The 20,801-nt window shown below is 40.8% G+C and overlaps 1 protein-coding gene across 3 annotated transcripts in view; it reads right to left on the reverse strand.

Moving 5' to 3' along the window:
- Positions 1-20,051, reverse strand: part of NELL1 (neural EGFL like 1) — a 425,045-nt gene extending 404,994 nt beyond the window's left edge. For all 3 annotated transcript variants that reach the window (XM_054027068.1, XM_054027069.1, XM_054027067.1), the window contains exons 1-2: positions 19,837-20,051; positions 13,697-13,822 (exon numbers count right to left, since the gene is read on the reverse strand). In XM_054027068.1, coding sequence (XP_053883043.1) covers positions 13,697-13,822; positions 19,837-19,885 — 175 coding nt within the window. In that variant the 5' untranslated portion in view covers positions 19,886-20,051. The remainder of the gene's footprint in view (positions 1-13,696; positions 13,823-19,836) is intronic.
- Positions 20,052-20,801: the final 750 nt, after the last annotated feature.

The following is a 20,801-nucleotide window of genomic DNA, read 5'->3' on the forward strand; positions in this document are numbered from 1 at the left end:
CCCACTGAAATTGAATAGCAATTGAGGGGACTAATTCACTTAAGCTCCTTTGTAAATTGTCAGTGGGACCACATGGAATGCAGAATTTGATATATTGACAGGACAGCCAACTCCTGAATCTTTGAGTCAAGATACCAGCATTCTACTCCTGCCTCTGCCACACACCTACTTAGAATCTTGGGTAAATTGTAATCTTTCTATGATTCAGTTTCCCCATCTGTAAAAGGGAGATTACAATATTTAATACTGCTTAACATGCATAACAGACGTGGTCTGAGAGGCAAATTCATTCATGATTGCAGCACTTTGAACTGCTCAGATAGAAGGCACTATATTATTGTTAATTACAAATAAAAGGTATTTTTGAAAAGTAGTAGTTCATTACTTACCTCCCTGTGTTCAGAGCTCTCTCTTCTCCTGATGCAGTTGATGACTGAGGCTTGAGTGAAAGCCATCAAAATCAACTGGCTTTGGCTCAGACCCTTAAGAGTTAAATCATTTATATTGCTGTAGAGCTTAGTTACCCTCGTCATGGACCAAGGCCACATTCTGTTTTATGTTTGTACAGTGACTAGCACAAAGACAGCCCTTGCATCAAGGAATTCAGTCCATGGAATTACAACAGGGCTGAATTTGGCCCAACCTCCTTAAGGAATCCATGTCATTGCACTGTATGGCTCGCATTCATTACTAATTTATGCCCCCATGCAATTCCACCGAAGTCAAGAGGATTACAGGTGGTGTTCATCAACACACAGTGTGATCCCCAAGTAGTAAGGCTCAATCCTGTAATTGGATCCGCTCAGTCAGACCCTTGCATTTGCACAAATCTGAACCTCAGTGAACTCATCAACTCTTCCAGCAGAAGAAGATCCCTGAACTCAGGCCCAGGCAAACAAAAACCTTACTTTTTTTTATAAATGTATTTATTTTAAAATGTTAAGTCTACACAGGTGTTTTCTTAGGCCCTGATCCAACAAAGCTCTTAACCACATAAGTAGTCCCACTGAAATCAAACAGGATGATTCATATGTTTGAAGTTCAATATGTGCTTTGGTGGATCAGGGCCTTAATGATTTGAGTTTTAAATTACTTTTTTAAAAGCATTTTAGTTCATCTTAAGGAAAATCCAAAACTCTAAGAAATATGCAAAGAATGTGTAGCAAATGATCTACAGAACATGTTTCATAACAATTCTCCTCCTATGATTTCTTTATATAAGAAAATTCACAACACATTACTACTTAAGCAAATGAAATCCTGGATTGCTTTGTTTTATTTAGTAACTGTATTATAATAGCTTGGAACATAATATTTGTCAAAGCCCTTTTCTATTGATGTGTAATTTCTGCTGTCAGCCTCTTTACAATTATTTTTGTATTCAATATCATCTGTGTATCTTTGTGGAACACTGTTAAAAGAGACATCCTGAAAGAATTTAAAAGCGTGTGTATTAGATGAGTGGGTATACTCTCACACACATTTATAGATACTTTCAGGATGTATCTTTGTACTACATTCTGCAAAGAAACAAAAAGAATCAAACACAGCCAACACACTTAGTCATTCCCTGTAAGTTGTTATATGAATTATTTGAGAGATTTAAGAATTTTTAAAAATGTCACAATAATAATGGTTTTATCTTTTTACACCATAATTATGATTTGGAGCATTGCTTTTCTTATTTCATCCAAGCACAACGCAACTCATGAATAAAATATGACAAGTTTGATAGCATCCATAGCTGTGGGTTCATCCGTAACAGCAAACGTGCTCAGGGTACTAAGAGCTCCCTTTTGCTCTATAAGCCTTTGTTTCTGAAAATAGGCTTATTTAAATAGAACTGCCACGTGTCCCCCTTTTTGCATTTCTCGCCTTTAGCAATAACACCAGCACTGATGTTTACTCTTAAAAAAAAAAAAAAAAAAAAAAAAGGACATCTCAAAACAATTAGAACGGTATAAAACTAGAAAGACAGAATATCCCATCTGAAAGCAAGTGCTCACAACACATCAAAAACATTAAACGCACTGCCACTAAAAGAACAAAAGGATAACACAGAGGAGCACGACTTCTAAATATGAGGCAGTACAAAACAAAATGTTAATTTCATACTGGCTTCATAATTAATTACACAAAGGTAATCTTTAACTATTTCCTTCCTCCTCCCCTCCCCACTACTTCTCACGAAGACAACTGTAACTAATGCCTTCCCAAAGTCCTGCCTCCAGGACTAGCCCTGTACTCTCTTGGAAAGCAACACTCCAGATAAAGTACAGCATATCAGGTTTGCAAATCATGGGCATTTATCAAATAATTCTAGAAGTGTCACATTTTAAGGTTCTGCTTCTTCATTTTCCAAGCAGCATAATGAGCACCTGTGTAGATCTCCACAGAACAAGAAAAATCATGACACACAAAAAATTCTCTTCCCACAGATCTTGGCTTGCTTGTTTATTCCCGCCCTCCCAAGAGCTTTGATATCGGAGTACACATTATTACATTTGTACGATAAAACAAACGGGAGAGAGGCATTTCTGTGTTTCAATTGTTCGTGACTGGACAATGATTATTTGACATTTGAGATCCAATCCTGCATTCTTTGCACATCCAGAGCTCCCTTTGATTTCACTCAGTGTGGGTATTCAAGAAATTCAAGATCTGAAAAGCACAAGAACTAAGCTTAATAAATGTAACAGTAGGAACATCAAAACTTGTCTATATTAGGACCAAGGGCCTGCTCCCATTGAAGTCAATAGGAAAATTCCTAGCTTCAAAGAGCAGTTTCCTGTAAATGCAGGGAGGGAGGGACTTAATAGACTAGTATGGCTGTAAGTACTATGATCCTAGGTTATCTTTTTCTAGCTCAAAGGATCAATGGGATATTCAACTGTAACTATAAAAGAAATGCAGGAAAAAAGTAACAGCACCTTTCGGAAAGCCAAAAAGCAGATGCTCAACTACAGTTTTGGTTGCTTCAGTACATAGTGATGTGGAACTCTCTCATATACTTCTGGGAATTACAGAACTGACTAGCAGGTGCCTAATAACTCTATGTTTTTGTAATTTCTGAGACACTACATTTTATCACATTGCTTTGCCTTTGTGTCCTGTTACACAATGTTGCATAATGCCATAAGCCAACACATGACACGATCACCTAACATTAGGTGTGTCAGAAATGAAAAATAAAGTTCTTTTCCCTCCCTCACATAGTGAACAATCTATTGCATCTGGTAGCAAGACTAATCTGCATTTTTAGCAACTAAGCAATATGTTGAGGCCTCAAAAGTATCATCTAATTTTTATTCCCTGCGGGTACTTCAAGATAGCAGGCTCCCCTCTCCCCGCAAGAAAGTACCCATGTCTAGTTACCGTATTATGCTTGGATTATAGCATAATCTGTTAAAGATGCATAATGGTTTTTAACTATTTTTATCGACATAATTGTTTTAAAGAAAGACTGTCAACTTAGCTTTTGTCTCCTATATCGCTCTTCTTTTGGAAGTGATTAAACAAAACGGGAGGTGAGTAGAACTGTTTCCATCAACTTGATTTAAAAAAATTTCCATTAAAATGAATTTTCGACTGTTAACACTCCCCTTCAGTATTTTGAGCCCAAATACAACGGTGTTTGTTGTGGGTGCTAGTACACAAGAACAAAAGTGAAATCAACCACCTCATTGCCCAGGCTGAGAGCCTGACTCTTCAAGCCTCTCTCATGCTTTGTAGTACTAAGGGCTCAACTACACATGAAAATTAACCTGGAATAAAACAGAGTGGGAATTTAAAGCAGATTAACTACTCTAGATGAACTGCATGTGTAGACACTCACAGTTCTCTTATTCTGAAATAAGATCCTCCAAATATGGAGTTAATCAGGAATAGCTATTCTGGAATAATTCCCCATGTAGACAACCCCTTACTTACTCAGCAGTAATGGGTCCAATTCTGTTTTGACTTACATTGGTGTCAATCAAGTTACGTCAATGGAGATACACAGGTGTAAAACTAAGAAACAGGCCCATTAGAAGTGTTATTCATTGGGCAATATTCACCCCTATGCAGAGGGCAAGCCCAAGGTTGATGAGTCTCTAATGTCCCAGTTACAACCCGTCTAAGCATACATAGAACTTCAGTAGCATATAGGCCTACTCCTCTGTATGGGGATGAACTTCAGCAAGTGAAGAGCAAACAGTATAAACAAAGAGAAGTACAAGTAACTCCTCACTTAACGTCCTCCCAGTTAATGTTGTTTCACTATTAGGTCGCTGCCCTGTTACAGAACATATTCCTTTAAAGTCCTGCAATGTTCCCTTATAATGTTGTTTGGCTCCCCCCACTTGGCGCTCCTGACGGGGAGCAGGGTGGAGATGCGGGGGCTTGCCCCATTCTGCCCGCCCAATGCTCCTGATAGGGAGTGAGCAAGCCCCTGCCCCCAAATCCTGCTCCCCGGCAGGAGCGCCGGGTGGGCGGAGCGGGGCAAGCCCTCGTGCCCCGACCCCGCTATGTCCCTGCCTCAACCAAGCTTCATCATCAACATCGGTGAGTACAGTATTAAATTGTTTAAAATTATTTAAAACTTATACTGTATATGTAGATAATGTCTTTTGTCTGGCAAAAGAATTTCCCTGGAACCTAACCCCACCTATTTACAATAATTCTTATGGGGAAATTGGGTTCGCTGAAAGTTGCATTTTTCAAGAATATAACTAGGATGTTAAATAAGGAGTTACTGTAATTTAGGTTTTTAATATTTTGAATTTGATTAAAAGAATATATGATTATTAGCTGATACTGTTATGATTATTATGGGCCACATCTTGATACCTTTACTCCAGTTAAGTAGTACATTATTCAGTGATTATTAACTCCAATGGGATTATTCATGAAGTATTATTCAACCTGAGTAAGAAAAATGGAATTTGGCCATGTGATTTAGCTTGACAGCATCCCTTTAAGACAAAGGCACAACACATTCTGTTTTCATTTTGATGGAGCTCCAAGGAACCCTGAAAATCATTGTTATTACTTTTATCTAAATTGAACACTTTTTCCTTAAAGATATGGGTGTTCGTGCTACTATTAATATATTAGTGTTTGGAACCTTGTAACTCCCATTAGCAATATTAGTAGTTAACCTCTTATGTCCTACTCTGTATCAAGTGGAGAACAAACATCCTTTGTTTTCACTCTGCTTATCTTTAATAAAGGTCTTTGTCAACAGATTCCCACAAAAGTTCATGGCTTTTAGCATATCAGAGAAGCGCTAGCTGTAGAAAGTCTCCTCTTCCCCATGTGTACATCGGTATCAATGCAGACAGACAAGCAACACAATTATTGTCCCACAGGAATGGAAAAATAACTGGCAAGGGCAGTGGCAATACATGATCAGAGTTCTCTCCTATTCAATACAGACATGTTGGGAAACCCAAAATAATTTAGATAATAGGAGGAGGCAGCACAGCAATATTTTCATCTCTCCTGCACATTTCTCCAGGATAAAAACTGATCATTTTAATTTAGTGTTGCTAAAATTACTGGGCTGAGTTTTTAATTTGGAAACTGAAATTTCATAATCATTGACAAGCTCCCTCCCCACCCATTCTCCACATGAAAGTCTACAAGAGGCCTAGACCTTAGCTTCCAGCCAGTCAGCTTTACCAGTAAGAAAAAGGAGTATTTGGCTGCCATAAAAATATTTCTTTAAAAATAAAAACAAACAAAACAAACAAACAACACTAAAATTGGCTTGGTTACTACCACAAAATGTCACTAAAAGCCAGAAATTGCATTATTTAAAGACCTGGCAAAACTGTAAATTACCTCACTTTCAAAATGTCACATAAAATTCAACAGGAACCCAAAGCCATCCATTCCAATGAGACAAAACCTTAGCCCAGCACACAGCTTAAGTAGCCAAAGTATGAGCTGGGAACATCTTCCATGGTTTTAGTGGTCTCCATTCTGCTTGAGCCTTACACAACCTTAATCCCCATTGTCCCACCAATCCTGCAGCCTGCCTCCAAATACAGAGTGGGAGGGGAACTCTGCCCTGGAGCCCAGCCCTACACAGTGCACACACACCTCAATAGGCTCCCCGGATACTTCCCACCCCAGCCAGTGGAGCTGCACTGGTCAGTGAGAATGGGACATGATGATCCCCTGGTGCTACAATTTAGCTACCAGAACTGAGGAGACAGAGAGGTGTGGTTAGTATTCTCATTGATCTATCATCAAGAGAGATAAAGGGGCTCTTTCTTGAACTACAGAGCTTCTTATAAGCTACCCTTATAAGCGTGGCTGGGCTCGTCTCTCACAGAACTTGGCACAATTCAAACATTGACTATTCCCAGGAGCATTCATTGGCTGTCAGGCCATGGGGGGATATGTAAAGTCTGTGTGGTTATTCAGCATGGCATCATTTTTGGGTCCTGAAAAGATTAACAGCAGTTTATCTATCTCCAGAGCCTTGGGATGCTATTCAGTAATTATGTCTCAAGCAATCTTTAATTGTTCCATATGAAGATGATTCATCTCACTTATCCCCTCCTAGCTCTTTGTAAGCTGAATCCAGATCAGTTCTCTCTCCTGAAGATAGCTAGAGTTTTGCAGAGAAAAATTAAGATAGCTAAGTCAAGCACTCAGAAGTTAAGAAATGCCAGCATTAAAGTTTTAACACTCCAACTCACAGAGTTTAGCTGTTATCCATAAAAATGAAAATGTATCAAACCAGTTTACTAACAGAATTATGGTCTGGAAGCAGCTCCATTAAATGAAACTGACATCAGAAGGCTAGAGGCAGTAGAGAGGAGAGTTCTTTAGTAGATGGCATGGGTAAAGTGGAATGATTTTAAGACAAATGAAATAGAGACGGAGAGTAGGATGTGAAAGAGTACCGGATTGGCTGCAACCAAAGAGATTACAGTGATGGAGACACTGCAGAAGATAAATGATAAGATGCCAAAGAAAAGAATGCAATGCAACCAAGGTCATTCAGACCTAGAGACTGACCATCAACTATATTGTGGGACATCATATGCAGGGGCATGACCAGGCTGAGCTTAATGGAGAAATGAACCATGAACAGGAATAAATGATGTCGCTGTTTGGCTCCTCGTGTCTATAATGATGCTTTGGGATGAGAAGAAGAATTAACATTGTCCATGCAACCTTAATTCAGCCCCCTTCTACATATGCATTATGATACAGACTTTAATTGCATGATCAAATTTCTCCACAGGACCCCTGCCTCATTCAGAGCACAAAATGGATGGTACTAACTTAATGAGCAAGTATTCAATATTTTGTTTTCTCACCCATGTCTTATATACAGCACACTATTCAAACCCTGCTCTGAAGACAGAATTATTACTTTTCCCATGGACTTTGCTATGATGCTCATCACTACAGTGCTTCATAAATATTAATGAATTGATTTTCATAACACCCCTGTGAGGTGAGGGGTGGTATTATCCCCATTTTCTAGATGGGGAACTGAGGCAGAGAAAGATTAAGGTTAGGCGTATCTACTAATTTTGGGTGCCCAATGTGAGATGTCCAGGACCTGATTTTTCAGAATACTTATCAATATATGCTATATAATGCTATGTTCAAAGCACAGCTCTCATTGACTTCAGTTGCAGCTGTGACTATTCAGCACTTCTGTAAACCAGACTTTAGAGTATCATGCTGGGCACCCAGACAATGAGGAACACACAATTAGTGACCACATGTGAAAAGTTTGGCTTGAGGGACTTGCCCAGTATCACAGAGGAAAACTGTCGCAGAGTCGAGGATAGATTCCAGGATGACATCCAACTGTCTTAAACATGAAAATATCCTTTCTTTTCCTGCCTCATCCATGCACATACCTTTCAATTTCTGCAGCAAATGGGGCAGGAGTCCCACAAACGGCCTTCTTCACTACCCAGATTCATCCATGGAATAGGGCAAACAACAATTATGGGATAATGTAATTAAAGACTGCAACATAATGCATATGCACAAAGGGGCTGAACAAATATTACACAAGCAACTTGAATTCTGACATTTCCTAACTTTTAAGTGCTTGACTTTGCAAACTTAATCATGTTCTTTCAATATTGTTTTTTAAACTGAATATCCTAGGTTTTTAAAAAAGCAAACTGAAAAAATAGGAATTCCATGATGTGGCCTCGTAATGACACCCACATGGATCATTGGCACAGCTGGACCCTTCAGAGCAGGGCCAGCTCCAGGCACCAGCTAAGCAAGCTGGTGCTTGGGGCGGCAGATTGTTCGAGGTGGCGTTCCGCCCAATCCTAGGGTGGCACGGCTGCTTTTTTGTTGTTTTTGTTCCGCTCCGGCCACCCTGTAGGGGGCGGCAGCATGGAGAACCAGAGCGCCCTGCAGGGCAGTCCTCTTCCTTCCCTCCCCACCAACCGGAGCGGAGCCCTCATGGCAGGAGGCGGCGCAGCGGGAGGGGCCGTGTGGCAGCGCCCCTGCTGTAGCCCTGGCCGCCCACTTCTCTCTCTTCTGCCCGCTCCCTCCCCCACCCCACCCCCAGCCAGTCCCCCTGCACCCGTGCTTTTTTTTTTTTTTTTTTTGCTTCGCCATTCTGGCTGCCCCGTTTTGGTTTTTTTGCTTGGGGCGGCCAAAAAGCCAGAGCCGGCCCTGCTTCAGAGCTACAACACAGACCTCTGACACTTGAGCTAATGGAGTAACTAGTAGCAGTATGTCATTCTCTATGGGGACCAGCAGAGGAGGAGGATGGGACACTTTGCCAATGAGTCTCACAGATATCTGCTGACATCAAAGGTACTGCCTGAGATTCAAGGATCTTTCGTTCCATTCCTGGCTCTGGAGGGAAACATACTGTAGTGGGCACAGACTCTTCTGCCCATTACCCCGAACTTGACTCCTTCTGCCCCATCCCCTCCAACCTCTCCCTGTCCCATTTCAGTCTCTTCCTCATTACAGTCTCATGTTCCTCACTGACTCATTCAGTCTCCAAGCCTCAGGATTCTGATCCCAGTTACAGTATCCTTGCCCAGTCATTCCCAGACCTCCCCCATCCCAGTTTCTTGTCCTCAGTCTTCATGACCAGTCAGTCCTAGTTTCTACACTCAGCTTCCAGCCCCCATTTCCCACTCCGCCCCTGCTAGCCTCCAGTCACAGTCCCCCACCCAGGCTTTTTGTACCCATCTACTCCTCAGCCTTCCACTGCCAGCCCCCAGGTCCAGCTCTTGTCTCCTCTGTATTTGAGTCAGGCAGTCATCTCCTCCTCCACCCTGCCAGGGCACCAGCAAGGAATCATTCAGAACACAGGAGAGACAGCATCCCGGCTCTCAGTCCTAGTGCCTGGCCTCATCCCAGAACAGGTGTTATAGGGAAAATCCACCTTCACTCTTGTAGCCTTGGACTGGTGCCTACTCAGTCCCTCTGTGAGGATAGCAAATGAGAGTCAGGTCACACTTAGGGGATGGAGGATGCTCATTAAATTTGTGGGGCTTGCACATACACAGTCTGGTCAGCACATGAGCCCCAAACATGCTCAGTGAGGATGGAATCTTCAGAGATTTTAGCTGCTACATCTAAATCTCTACTGAGCCCGTGCAAACTGATTTTTCAAAGGCTTGAAACTTGGACAAATCTGGGTGCATTTTTACAAGGATGGCAAACAGCACATCCCTGACATATAGGCCACTTCCCTGGCAATGTCAAGGTCCTGCTCCAAAACATGGGAGCACTAGAGTTTTCCAAAGACATTTTTTAAACAGGTTTTCTTTTTTAAACATTTCAAACAATGTATTTTTCCCTAGCCTTCTTCTCAGAAGCAGCTTAACTGTTTTGGCTGTCACTTTTGCAGAACTTCAGCCTGAGGCAGACACCCAACACAGTACATTTCAGCCTGAACAGCTCAAGTTTAGCAAAGTTATAAGCCACTGAAAACAGGATCTTATAATGGGAAGCATCAGGCAATCTTAAATAAAAGTGGTGCTAACACTGGATATAATAAAAAGGGCCAAGTTATGGTTCCCTCACTGTGAGTGTTGTGGGGGGGGAAGGAATGAGGGAGACCTAGCACTCCCACACACAGAAAAAAGCCATATTGTTGCACTGCAGCCAGCATTCCAAGGGACTACTCACATGCTTAGCTGGACCACAGCCTAATTAACTTGCCAACTGACATAAAATGAGGTTATGGGAATAGATGGTAGAACCCATGTCTTCTGACTCCCACTTCAGTGCCTCACTGTAGAGGATGCTGCCTATCAGCTGCTCACACTCCAGGACTGAATATGTCTCTCTGTCTGTATTAAATTGAAATCCAAATTCCAGAGCTATATCCTACTCTCAGGTGCACGGGTGTAAAGTCAGAATACTCCACTGACTTCTTAAAATTACTCTGGTTTGACATCAATGTAACTAATATGCCAGTGAAGTCAGTGGACTTATTCTGAATTTATGCTGGTGTAAATAAAGGCAGAATTTGGCCCAAGAAAGTTTAGAACTGGTGCTCTGCTGCCACCTATTAGTACTACGTATAACAACACCATGTTGTAGTCTCATCACATGACACAGGCCAAACCTATATTTAAAGTAACAATTTCTCAATCCTTCCCCTACATTTTCCATTTTGGGATTTAAATGCGGCTGAATTTCAGAAGCGACTGTATAATGGGACTTTGAAATCCAGAAAAAAAAAATAAAGTCGTAATTTAAACTGCAGTCCAGAGATCTCTCAGAATTCCTCCCTGGGCACACAGATAAAATATATACAAATAGTGGCGAGTCCTCAGTTGTTGTCTTAATACAATGATCCAATCATCCAGTGAATCTGTGTCAGACCCTTTTCCAGTTATGCAGACAGAAGCATTAGTGTCAGGTAGAGAGCAGGTGCTCCCCCACTTTGAAGGCTTAGAGAAAGATGCCAGGTATTGGAGCAGTGTGCAGCAAGGAGGCGAAACAAAGAAAAGCAGGCATTAAAGAGTGAAGTGCACCAATAAATGATCAAAGCAAAGCTCAGCTGAAAGACAGGATCACCTTTTGGAGGATACAGATGAGGAGAAACAAATTGCAGTGGATTAGTGACATGCTCCAACAGAATATTGCAATTCTAAAAAATCTGGATGCTATTTTCCAGTCATTATTATAAGGCATTCATTTTAGAAGCACTGTAATGTAAATCCGTAATGCTGAAAAACTATTGAAAAAGTTAAATAAAATAAGCACAAAGATCAAGACTTCAATCTTTCAGTGCTCCAGTCTAGTGTCGCCAATTTCCAACTCTGGTAATTTATGTTCTGCCTTCCCAAATTCTCCCTGAAGTTTCAACTGGGAAAAGTATTATTATTTATTTAATACAGTGGAAACCCAGCTAATAATAAATATACAAGTGCCATATAGTAAAACCAATACAAAAACATGTACATTAAACAAAACAACCAGACGCAAGCAGAGTTATCCTGAACCAAACAGTGTGGCACAAGGTCAAATCATAGTGCTAAGGTGGTGATTTTCAACCTGTGGTCTGTGGACCCCTTTGGATCCACAGAGTATGTCTAAGATTTCCAAAGGGGTCCACACCTCCATTCAAAAATGTTTAGGGGTCCACAAATTAAAAAAGGTTGAAAACCACTGACCTACGGTCAGCTACTTTACTCAATGAAAGGAAACATTTATTTGACTTCTGCATCTTATAAAGCCCCAACCACACTGTTGGCTTTCAACAAAATAATAAATAATGAGGGGAAAACCCCAAAAAACTAGGTAGGAATAATCTAGAATTTGCATCCTAGCCTAAAGGCTGAAGGAGACCCTTTCCAGCTGACCTTCTCCAGGAACAAGTAACACAACCAAGGACCCTTGGGTCAAGAGTCTTGTCCCAGACACAATCCTATCTGAAACTATATACCTAGAGCAATTCTACCCTAGCCACCCTGCTGAGCGGGAGCAGGGAGGGGTGGTATGCAAGAGGCAATTGCTCAAGCACTGAGGGTTATCTACAGGCACCTAAGGGCAGAATTTTGTTCTTGGGGAGAATCTCAGTTATAAAGAACTTTATATAATAAATTTAAGACCCTGAATTTTATTCTTCACTTACTGTTCTGAACTTTTATTCAGAGTTTCTAGGAACATTTTACTCCAGAGGTGGCTGCATTTCAGTGGTGGATGAACTTCACAGCATGTTTAGTTTTTATGTTAGTTTGCAAAGTTCATAAAGTGTTTTGGGGCTCTTCCAGGATAAATTGAGCTAAAGAAATATAAGATCACAATCATTATCCCTTAAAATTTACTTTTAATATCAACTGTTGCAACAAGCCCTGGGTTGCACACGCATTAGTTTTGTCATTAGGCACTATTAGACTGTGAAAATCTATGGTGACAGTTTGTCAATGTGTTCTCAATTAACTCCAAAAAAAACACCATGAGAAATTTTAAAATAGTTTAAGCCAATTAGGACATTGCAATCTGCTGAGGAATGACTGCACTTTTAACACTGTTCGCCTCAACTACTTACGGAGTGCTCCAGCACAAAATGAAAAAATTGACTTTTTAGGAAAAGTATCCAAAGCAAAACATTTCAGATGTTTAATTTGATGTCTATATTCTAGATGTTGCTGATAATAATTCCAGCATCTAGGAATTAGCAGAAACCATTTGACTCTGAGTCCTGAAAGGAAGGTGAACCTTGCATAATTTCTTAAATATGATCTTCAATAATCTCTCTGCTAGAACACCTGTTCTCTCTCTTCATATTGTACATATTTACCAGCTGGGTAAAGAATAAGCTAAGTTATAGGTCTGATTCTTGTATCATGTACACGAACGTAAATCATGCATAACTACTGAAGTTCATGGAATAAAACCAGTGTAAGTGAGATCAGAATCAGGCCCTTTGTCCCTCTACATTGTTACCAAAGGAAAAAAAAACAGAGCCATTGAAGACAGTGTTTCATGTAAGTATTAAGCAAGTTACAGAAAAGTTATACTGAAATATCTCTGTTCATATTATTACTTGCTCATGTAATCATATTGTAGCAACTCATTTCTTCTGCTGTTTAGGGCTTTAAGTGACAATGGCTGAAATCCTAGCCCCACTAACATCAATGGCAAAATGCAACATTGACTTCATGGAGGCCAGGACTTCATCCACTGGTCAGTTAAAAATCCCACTTTTAAATCACTTACCAGTTCCACCTTACAATACTGAAACTTAAATTACTTTAAAAATCAGAGTCTTATTTTTACCATGAATTCATTTACTTTGTGCTGGTCACTCTGCTCAGAGAGTGAAGATAAATATTGCTTGCCTTTCTTATGCATGCAATTCCATTGAAGTTGACCGAGACTGGTGTATTACTATCAGTGTGCATCAATACACTACAAAGGGCTCCAATACTGTCCTCTTATCTATGCATGCAACTGGGCCCATACACGGGAACTCAGTGGGAGTATTCAACTGGAAATTAAACAGAGCAATGTTTAAACACACACAAAAAATGTTTTCATTGAAATTTTGGCCTAAATGACCTGATTTCATCCCTGTAAAAACACCATTAACATATTTCAGTAGAATAACAGTATCTTAGGAAGAACAGAACCCATAGTAAACTGCAAGCGCTGTGTACAGGGAATATGTTTTACATCCAGTCTCTTAGTAATCATGGAGACAGAGGCTGTCTTAGTTAAATGAAGATGTTTGATTTACCTTGGAATAAAAATGCTTTGCTAGCATGTAGTCCTGACACTTGCGTAACTCCAATAGTTGTATTCACAAGATCCAGTTCTGAGATAATATCAATTTGTAAATTGGGATCCATTCCAAATCCGACAACTGTTTTAAAAAAAATGAAAGTTCAATCAATTTTCATTGTAAATCAAAGCATTACAACAAAGTCAAAGAACTTCTAGTACAGTATAGGGATGTGCAGATACTATGGACAGTAATCACTTAAGAGACAGTAACCTCCCCAGATGTAAAGAAAAGATGTTCTTCTCCATTGACCACCATTAAGCTAGTACCTTTTATCTTCACAGATTTTAGAACACAATAGAAACACTACATTTAACACATTATTATGGCATGGCAGAAGAACTATCACAATTAAACACAACTTATCCAATTATAATAAAAAGCAACAAAATGAAGACAGAAAGAAAACAGCAGGCAGAGGAAATGAGTAATCACTCAGACCAGCAATGCTCAGATTCACTGAGCTATATTATTACCAAGAACTTACTGAAGTCTGAATACTCCTTTCATGATCAACTGAAGCATGCTAGCATTCCATGTCGAGCTGCAGCTACTCTTTAATATTAATAGATTAGGTTACTTACTTCCACCATTCACTATAAGTTATATGTAGTATATATTCCAAACTGGACAACATGCCCCCCATGAATTGCTGATAATAGGGTATTCTTTAGCATCCTGATGGAAATGGGTGATATCTGTAGTGATGGTATGGAAATCATGTGACAGTGGGTATTCATGCCCAAGTGGTAACAAAACTGCTGCACTAATTTAGGCTCAGACGCTCAGGACAGCTGCTTGTTCACAGAACACTTTAGGTGGTTAAATATGCAACCTTTATCCAGTAAGGAACAAGAGATATAGCAAGAAACCAGCATGGTTTGTTCGGACAAGGGTCCATTCATCAGCATGGTAGCTGAGGTAATAGGAGATCTGTGCCTGGCATATACAGGAAGAACCTATTGTAGAATCCAATCCTGCTCCTAACAAGCATTGCTACTAACTTCATTCTAGGAGAAGGAGTAGGCTCCTAGAATAAAATCCTAACTCCACTGAAGTCAATGTCATTGACTTCAAGGGGGCCAAGAATTCACCTGTAGTGTATAGTCAGATGGCTTTCCACTAAGTGATCTCCAGTTTTATGTTTCAATTAATTCTTTTTCTCTTTCAGGACTTTGAGCGGTTAGGCAGCAAGTATCCTGGTTTGAGATTTTAAAAGACTCTCTGAAAAACTATCAGGGTATATAATGAACAAGAATAAATCAGAAATTCTACTTATAAATCAATTATGCCACAAAACACTTTTTTCTCCTTTTCCTTTACTCAAATATTAAATACCTTGGGATGATATCTTGTGCTAAATGTAGAAGACAGCATTTCATAAAATGCATGGAGAGTAATAAAAGCTCTTGAAAATGAAACATGAAAGTGGTCTCTCTTAACCTCACTCAAACAGTGGCAATTAAGAGTACTGTGCACCTTGCAGGATTGAGCCCATTAACAGGAAGATAGGACTTCATAAAAACACTTCTGACTTGCCAAATTAAGTTTATTTAGTATGTGCTGCCCTAATGCTTTCATATTAACAGAAGACTAAACAGTTCTGTAGAAAATTAAGACAACTGGAATAAACTAATTTTACAATATAATCCGGGAGATACAAACTTCCTAGAAATTCTGTAATAACACTGGACTTTAAGGTTCTCTTTGGCTTAATCCAGGCCAGATGCTCAGAAACTACAATATTTGAATTTCAGAGAGACTTTGACATCTCTTTTCAGACTGGCACTACCACATCCTGTGATAGCTAACACTCCTAACACTGAACCAACTCTTCTAACTGCAAATCATCCTGAACAAGTTTACCTCTGTCTGGCTAAACCCATTACTAGAAACTGTTGGGGGGTTTTGTTTGTTTTGTTTTTAAACTACCTCTCTTTGGCCAAAATGGAGAGAGATAAGGATAATAAATGGTAATGCTAAAGCTTATATTACATAGGGCATTTCATCTCAAAGCATCCTACACTGCCTCACAGCATACAGCTGAAATGCATCCATCTCTAGGTAGAGGTCAGCAGAAAAAAAAAAAACCAACAGTCAGGGGAGGACAAATTTTGACTAAGGACGTCAAAGCAAAAAAGCATCTGGGGAGCTTTACTGTCCACACAAAACAGATCAGACTTTGTTTCTTTAAGGTCTCATCCAAAAGAAAACCCCATATAAACTCTATGATACTAAGATGATCTACTTAGGAAGAATGAAGGGCTGAGCTGCCCCAGCGGAGATTGGAATATGTGGTTCTAAATACTAAGGGCCCAATCCAATGCCGATTCAAGTCAATGAGAGATGTTATAGCGCTATCGTTGGATGCTGGATCAGTCCAAAAATGTCTTAAACTGTAACAATGGACCACTAAACCATGCCAAATAAGCTCCAATTTTGAACCCATTAAAGTCAATGGAAGTTTTACTTCAATGGGAGCAGAACTGGGCCCTAACACAGCAAAAATAGATGACCACATTAAGCATAATAGCCTCACTATTTTTTTTTAAACTACTGATTCCAAACAGCAGCAGGCTTGAGCTGGTATAAATCAATGTGGCTCCATTAACTTCAATTCACACAAGCTAAGAGTCTGGCCCACGAGCTATACTGTGCCTCCCTCCAGCAACTATCACAAGCTTTCCAAAGAGGAAACTATTACAATAGCATAGCAGTTCTTTAGCAAGCCCATACATTGTTTTAAATACCTAGTCATTTTCTTAAGCTGGCTCTTGAGACTGCACACAGACACTCAAAACCCTGGTTATTTAATAATTAAACAACAAATAGCTTCTATTTTATAAGCAGGTCTCTGGTCCCCCTGGAGTCTCCTACTCTCTTTTTCAGAGATCTTAAGTAAAAGACTCATACAAAGAAAATCACACGTATCTCTATTAGCATCCAACATTTTATGTTTTGTCCTTTAAGTAGAACAAAAAAATTGGAAAATTCCATTTCCTCCTTTAAATGAGAACTATTAGCCTTTATATTGTTTCTTTTAAAGTTGTGCAAACTATGGATAGGATCCCACATGGTACTCACTGCCCTCAACTCCTACTGAAGTCAGTAGGCCAAATCCTTAAGTCGCTTAGTGAGAGTTTTGTCTGAGTTAGGACAGAAAAAAACTCAGCCCTTATTAATGAAGAGTTGAAGGTAGTATATATAGTATGTTACAGGATTGAGCCTATAACTCAATAATATGAATGATGTCACCAAGAAATCCCTGAAAGAAATTAAATCAATCTAACATCTCTGACAAATTGCATTGTCTACTTGCTCCTTTATCACCACTTTGGAAACTTGAGTTCAGGAAGCATGGGAAACTCTCTGTAATTAAATGGATTGGTACACAGAAAGCATAAATTATGTGATATAAATTATTACTTTTAGAACCCCCTAGGAGCCTTAATCATGGACCAGGACCTCATTATGCTAGGCACTGTACAAACACAAAACAAAGAAATTATACGTTCCTTTATACTTTACATATGTACACATCTAGGTTGCACTGGGGAGGGAACTTTAAGTAGAAATGGACTTGATACAATCTAGTCAGTCTCATACAAATATTTGCTAGTTGAGTGGTAGCAGGAAGTGAACTCTAACATGTATTTTACCTTTGACTGTTAACAGCAGGATAGCAATTGTTGCACATAGAACTTTCCAAATGGCTTCACAATGCCAAATAAATTAATCTCAGATTAGTCTTGACTACCTTTTGGAGTGTCAACATACAATACTGGTGTTATATTAGCTGTGAAAACAAGAGATATTTTCTCCCTAGACATTGTTATGTCACACCTTTCAAATTCTAGTGATCTTAGATAATGGGGTGATACTGTAATACTTTCTGATGTTAGTTGCCATTTTACACATTGATTTCCTTTGAAAATATATAGTAATTTTACTAAGTAGTTTCCTTGAAAATATCATTTGCACATCTTCAAGAAAACATCCCCCTAACATACTCTAAATCAGTACCTACTTAGAATAGTAAATTACACAAGAGTAAAGGGAACAAAGACTCCACAAGAAAGTCATGCTTCTGTTATATTATTTCTATTCATTCTTTAAATTAGGGATTTGGAACTCTCAGCCTGACTGTTCCTATGGATTTGCCAGGTCTTTAACCATTCCTAAATGCCCATGGAGGCTATATTACAAAGAAGCATTGTTCCTACTAAAACACACATTTTAATTAAAATGGCCCCCATTGCAGTCAATATAGCAACTCTTGCAGATGAAAGATATCAACATATAAGCTCATGTGTGATCTGTTATGCCTGCTTTCAAAATGAGCAGGAGACTTTCTGTAAAGTCCTTCTCAAAAACAGCCTGCATTTGTCGGAATAAAAAATGTATTTTTATATTCATACAAAAGAAAGACTGTTCAAAAATAAGGAAGCTTTTTAGTCAGTCTGTTGTATGGGTCTGCCTCTACTCTGGCAAATTACTGTTTAATGCCAACATTGTAAAGGATGCTCCCAACATTATTAAAGGAGAGACTACACCACAAAACTCTGCCTGCAGTTGTGGTCTGCCTGAGTCAAAGAGAACCCCTGAGAGACCTGATATTTTTCCTTTTCAAAAGTGTGCTTTCCTAAGCCTTCACCTGCCCCTACTTCAAATCCTTCCCCTCCGCGAACAAACAGCAGGGAGCGAGAGAGGCAGACTCCTGAAACTTTTCATTATTAAATCTTGCCTCACATAAGCCTTTCCTGAGAGAACGGTTCTTAAATAGTGCTACAGCGAACAGAGGAAGCAAGGGCTAACCTGGAGGAGACGGGCGAAATAAGAACGATCCCCATAGAGAATATTAAAAAGTCAATAAGTGAGGATTTTTTCCTGGGTGAGAAGCCCACACAAATAAGGGGGGGTTGATCTACTCGCCAGTTGCAACTGCACAAAGACCTGGTAGCTTGATATTTTTATGCGATTGACCGTGGGTTTTACAAGGGCAGTTTTAATATGCCAATTTCACCTCTGATTTCAAGACTGCCAGCCGTTCCTATCCCAACCTTAATATTCGCCGAAGTCCTATTTCCACTGTAAAGCCAGGGGAACCACCCAGGTGTAAAGCCAATAATAAGCGAGTCTGAAATCCCCCAGTGGCGGACCCCACAAAAAAAACAAAACAAAAAAAACAAAAACTCAGCCTAACCCCAAAGTGAAATCTAAGCAAAATTATTTTTCCTTGGGAGAAAGGAGTCGGCTGCTTTCAGCAGCCTATAGCAGGGGGAAATCCTCAGCAGGTGCATGCCCTGTCCGAGCGGATCTCACTAATCTCAAACACATGGGAACGGTTTTAAGTGAGGGAAATCTGAACACAGATATCGCTGCGTCCACATGTTTATTTCAGGCACGGCCTCGGAGGCCCGTTTCCAGCAGCAGCAGCAACAACTAATGATAATAGTCCAGCCTGCTGCCACCTTAAACATGCAGCCGGTGTGGAAATAAGCCTGCTTTCCAACCGAATTGGGTGGAGTAGGAGCTGGACTGGCATGACCCGAAACGAGCTATTTCCAAAGCAAAGGAAAGTTTCCGAGTTCTCTAAGCAGTCGCTGTAGCATGCAACCCAACCCTTCCCAGGGCACTGAGGAGCTGCGCCGAGGGCTCGGGTGTTGCTGGTGGCCTTGGTACAGCAAGGTACGTAGCACCGAAGAGTGTGCCACTTTCCCTTCCCAGATAATTGCATCCATGTGGCTGATTTTCCCGATACGATTGCATGAAAACCCATCCACTCCCGAACATCGCTAGTCACACACGTACAGCCCAGAGCATTAGCTAGCTCACAGCTGGAGGATGACCGTGATAATACTGATTATTTGCGATGCTGTTCAATAATGCGACCCGCTCTCCTATGCCTTCGCTGCACTGTTCATCTCCCCACCGCACCCACTGGCCAAGCTGCAGGTGCCGATCGCCTTTGCACGGGGAGACAACCCAGCCCTTTACTAACAATCATCCACCCAGACGCGAGCTGCTCCTTTGCAAAGATACACTTTGCAGCTCTGCCCCTAGCCTCCTCCGGCGAGTGGGTCACCCACTCTTACCTGCTCTCGCAGAGGCTACGCAAGCCCAAAGGACTAGAATTAAATCCATCTGTGCTGGCCCCGCTGCGTGCCCCGTGCAGAGCCCGGAGAGGCAGGCAAGGGAATCCCGCTTTCAGTTTCTTTTGAGCAGAACCCCAAACTTGAAGAGCTTGTTTTGGCAGGCTTGGGAGAGAGAGCAGCAGCTCCACCAGCGGCCAGTATTGCTACCCAGGAACAGCCCATGTGCCTCGCTCAGGGATGCTGCCCAAGTCACCCAGCCCCTTCCTTGGGGGCTGGGCGGCTCAAGCCCCACCTCCCATGGCATCTCGGGTCAGCGTCATTCTGCCTGACGCCCCCGCTCCACTTAGGTTCGTTTGCCTGCAGTTAGCAGAGACAGCCTGGAGACTCCTGTGCTCGTCGGATCCCCCTCTCAGAGCCTATTGGATCAGCCCCCCCGCCCCCAAAGGAGAAGCTGAGATCGAGAAAGGCAGAGGCATTGCTGGAAGAACGGTACAAGTGAGCAGGGGCGAGTATCCAAAAAGGGTTTTTTTTGCCGAGATCTGCCTTGATCCCTGTTCCGTGGAATGACCCTCACTCGTACACCGCGCACTGTGCGCTCACGTGGCTACAATAAGCCAAAACTACAATAGAGGTGCCTGCCAAGCACTTTGATGCTAGAGAAATCAGAGGCGATGTGATCATATTCTATATATAATCAACTGCAATTGTCCATTCCCCGCATTGTTAAAGACATATCTTACCCCCCCCCCATTCCAATTGCCCCTATGTTAGGGGGACGTAATGAAGAGGGATAATCTTGGGAGTGTAATCAATAGCTAATGGGCATGAGTGTTTTGTCACGAATAGATGGTGAACGCTGGGACTGTCTCTTAGTCGGTGGCTCCATCCTACAAGCGCACAGATGTTTAACTTTATAATGATGAGTAGTCTAGCTGAAATGAAGTGGATTATTCCCCATAGTAAAA

The sequence above is a fragment of the Malaclemys terrapin genome, chromosome 4, assembly GCF_027887155.1.
Source record: "Malaclemys terrapin pileata isolate rMalTer1 chromosome 4, rMalTer1.hap1, whole genome shotgun sequence".
Taxonomy (NCBI): Eukaryota; Metazoa; Chordata; order Testudines; family Emydidae; genus Malaclemys; species Malaclemys terrapin.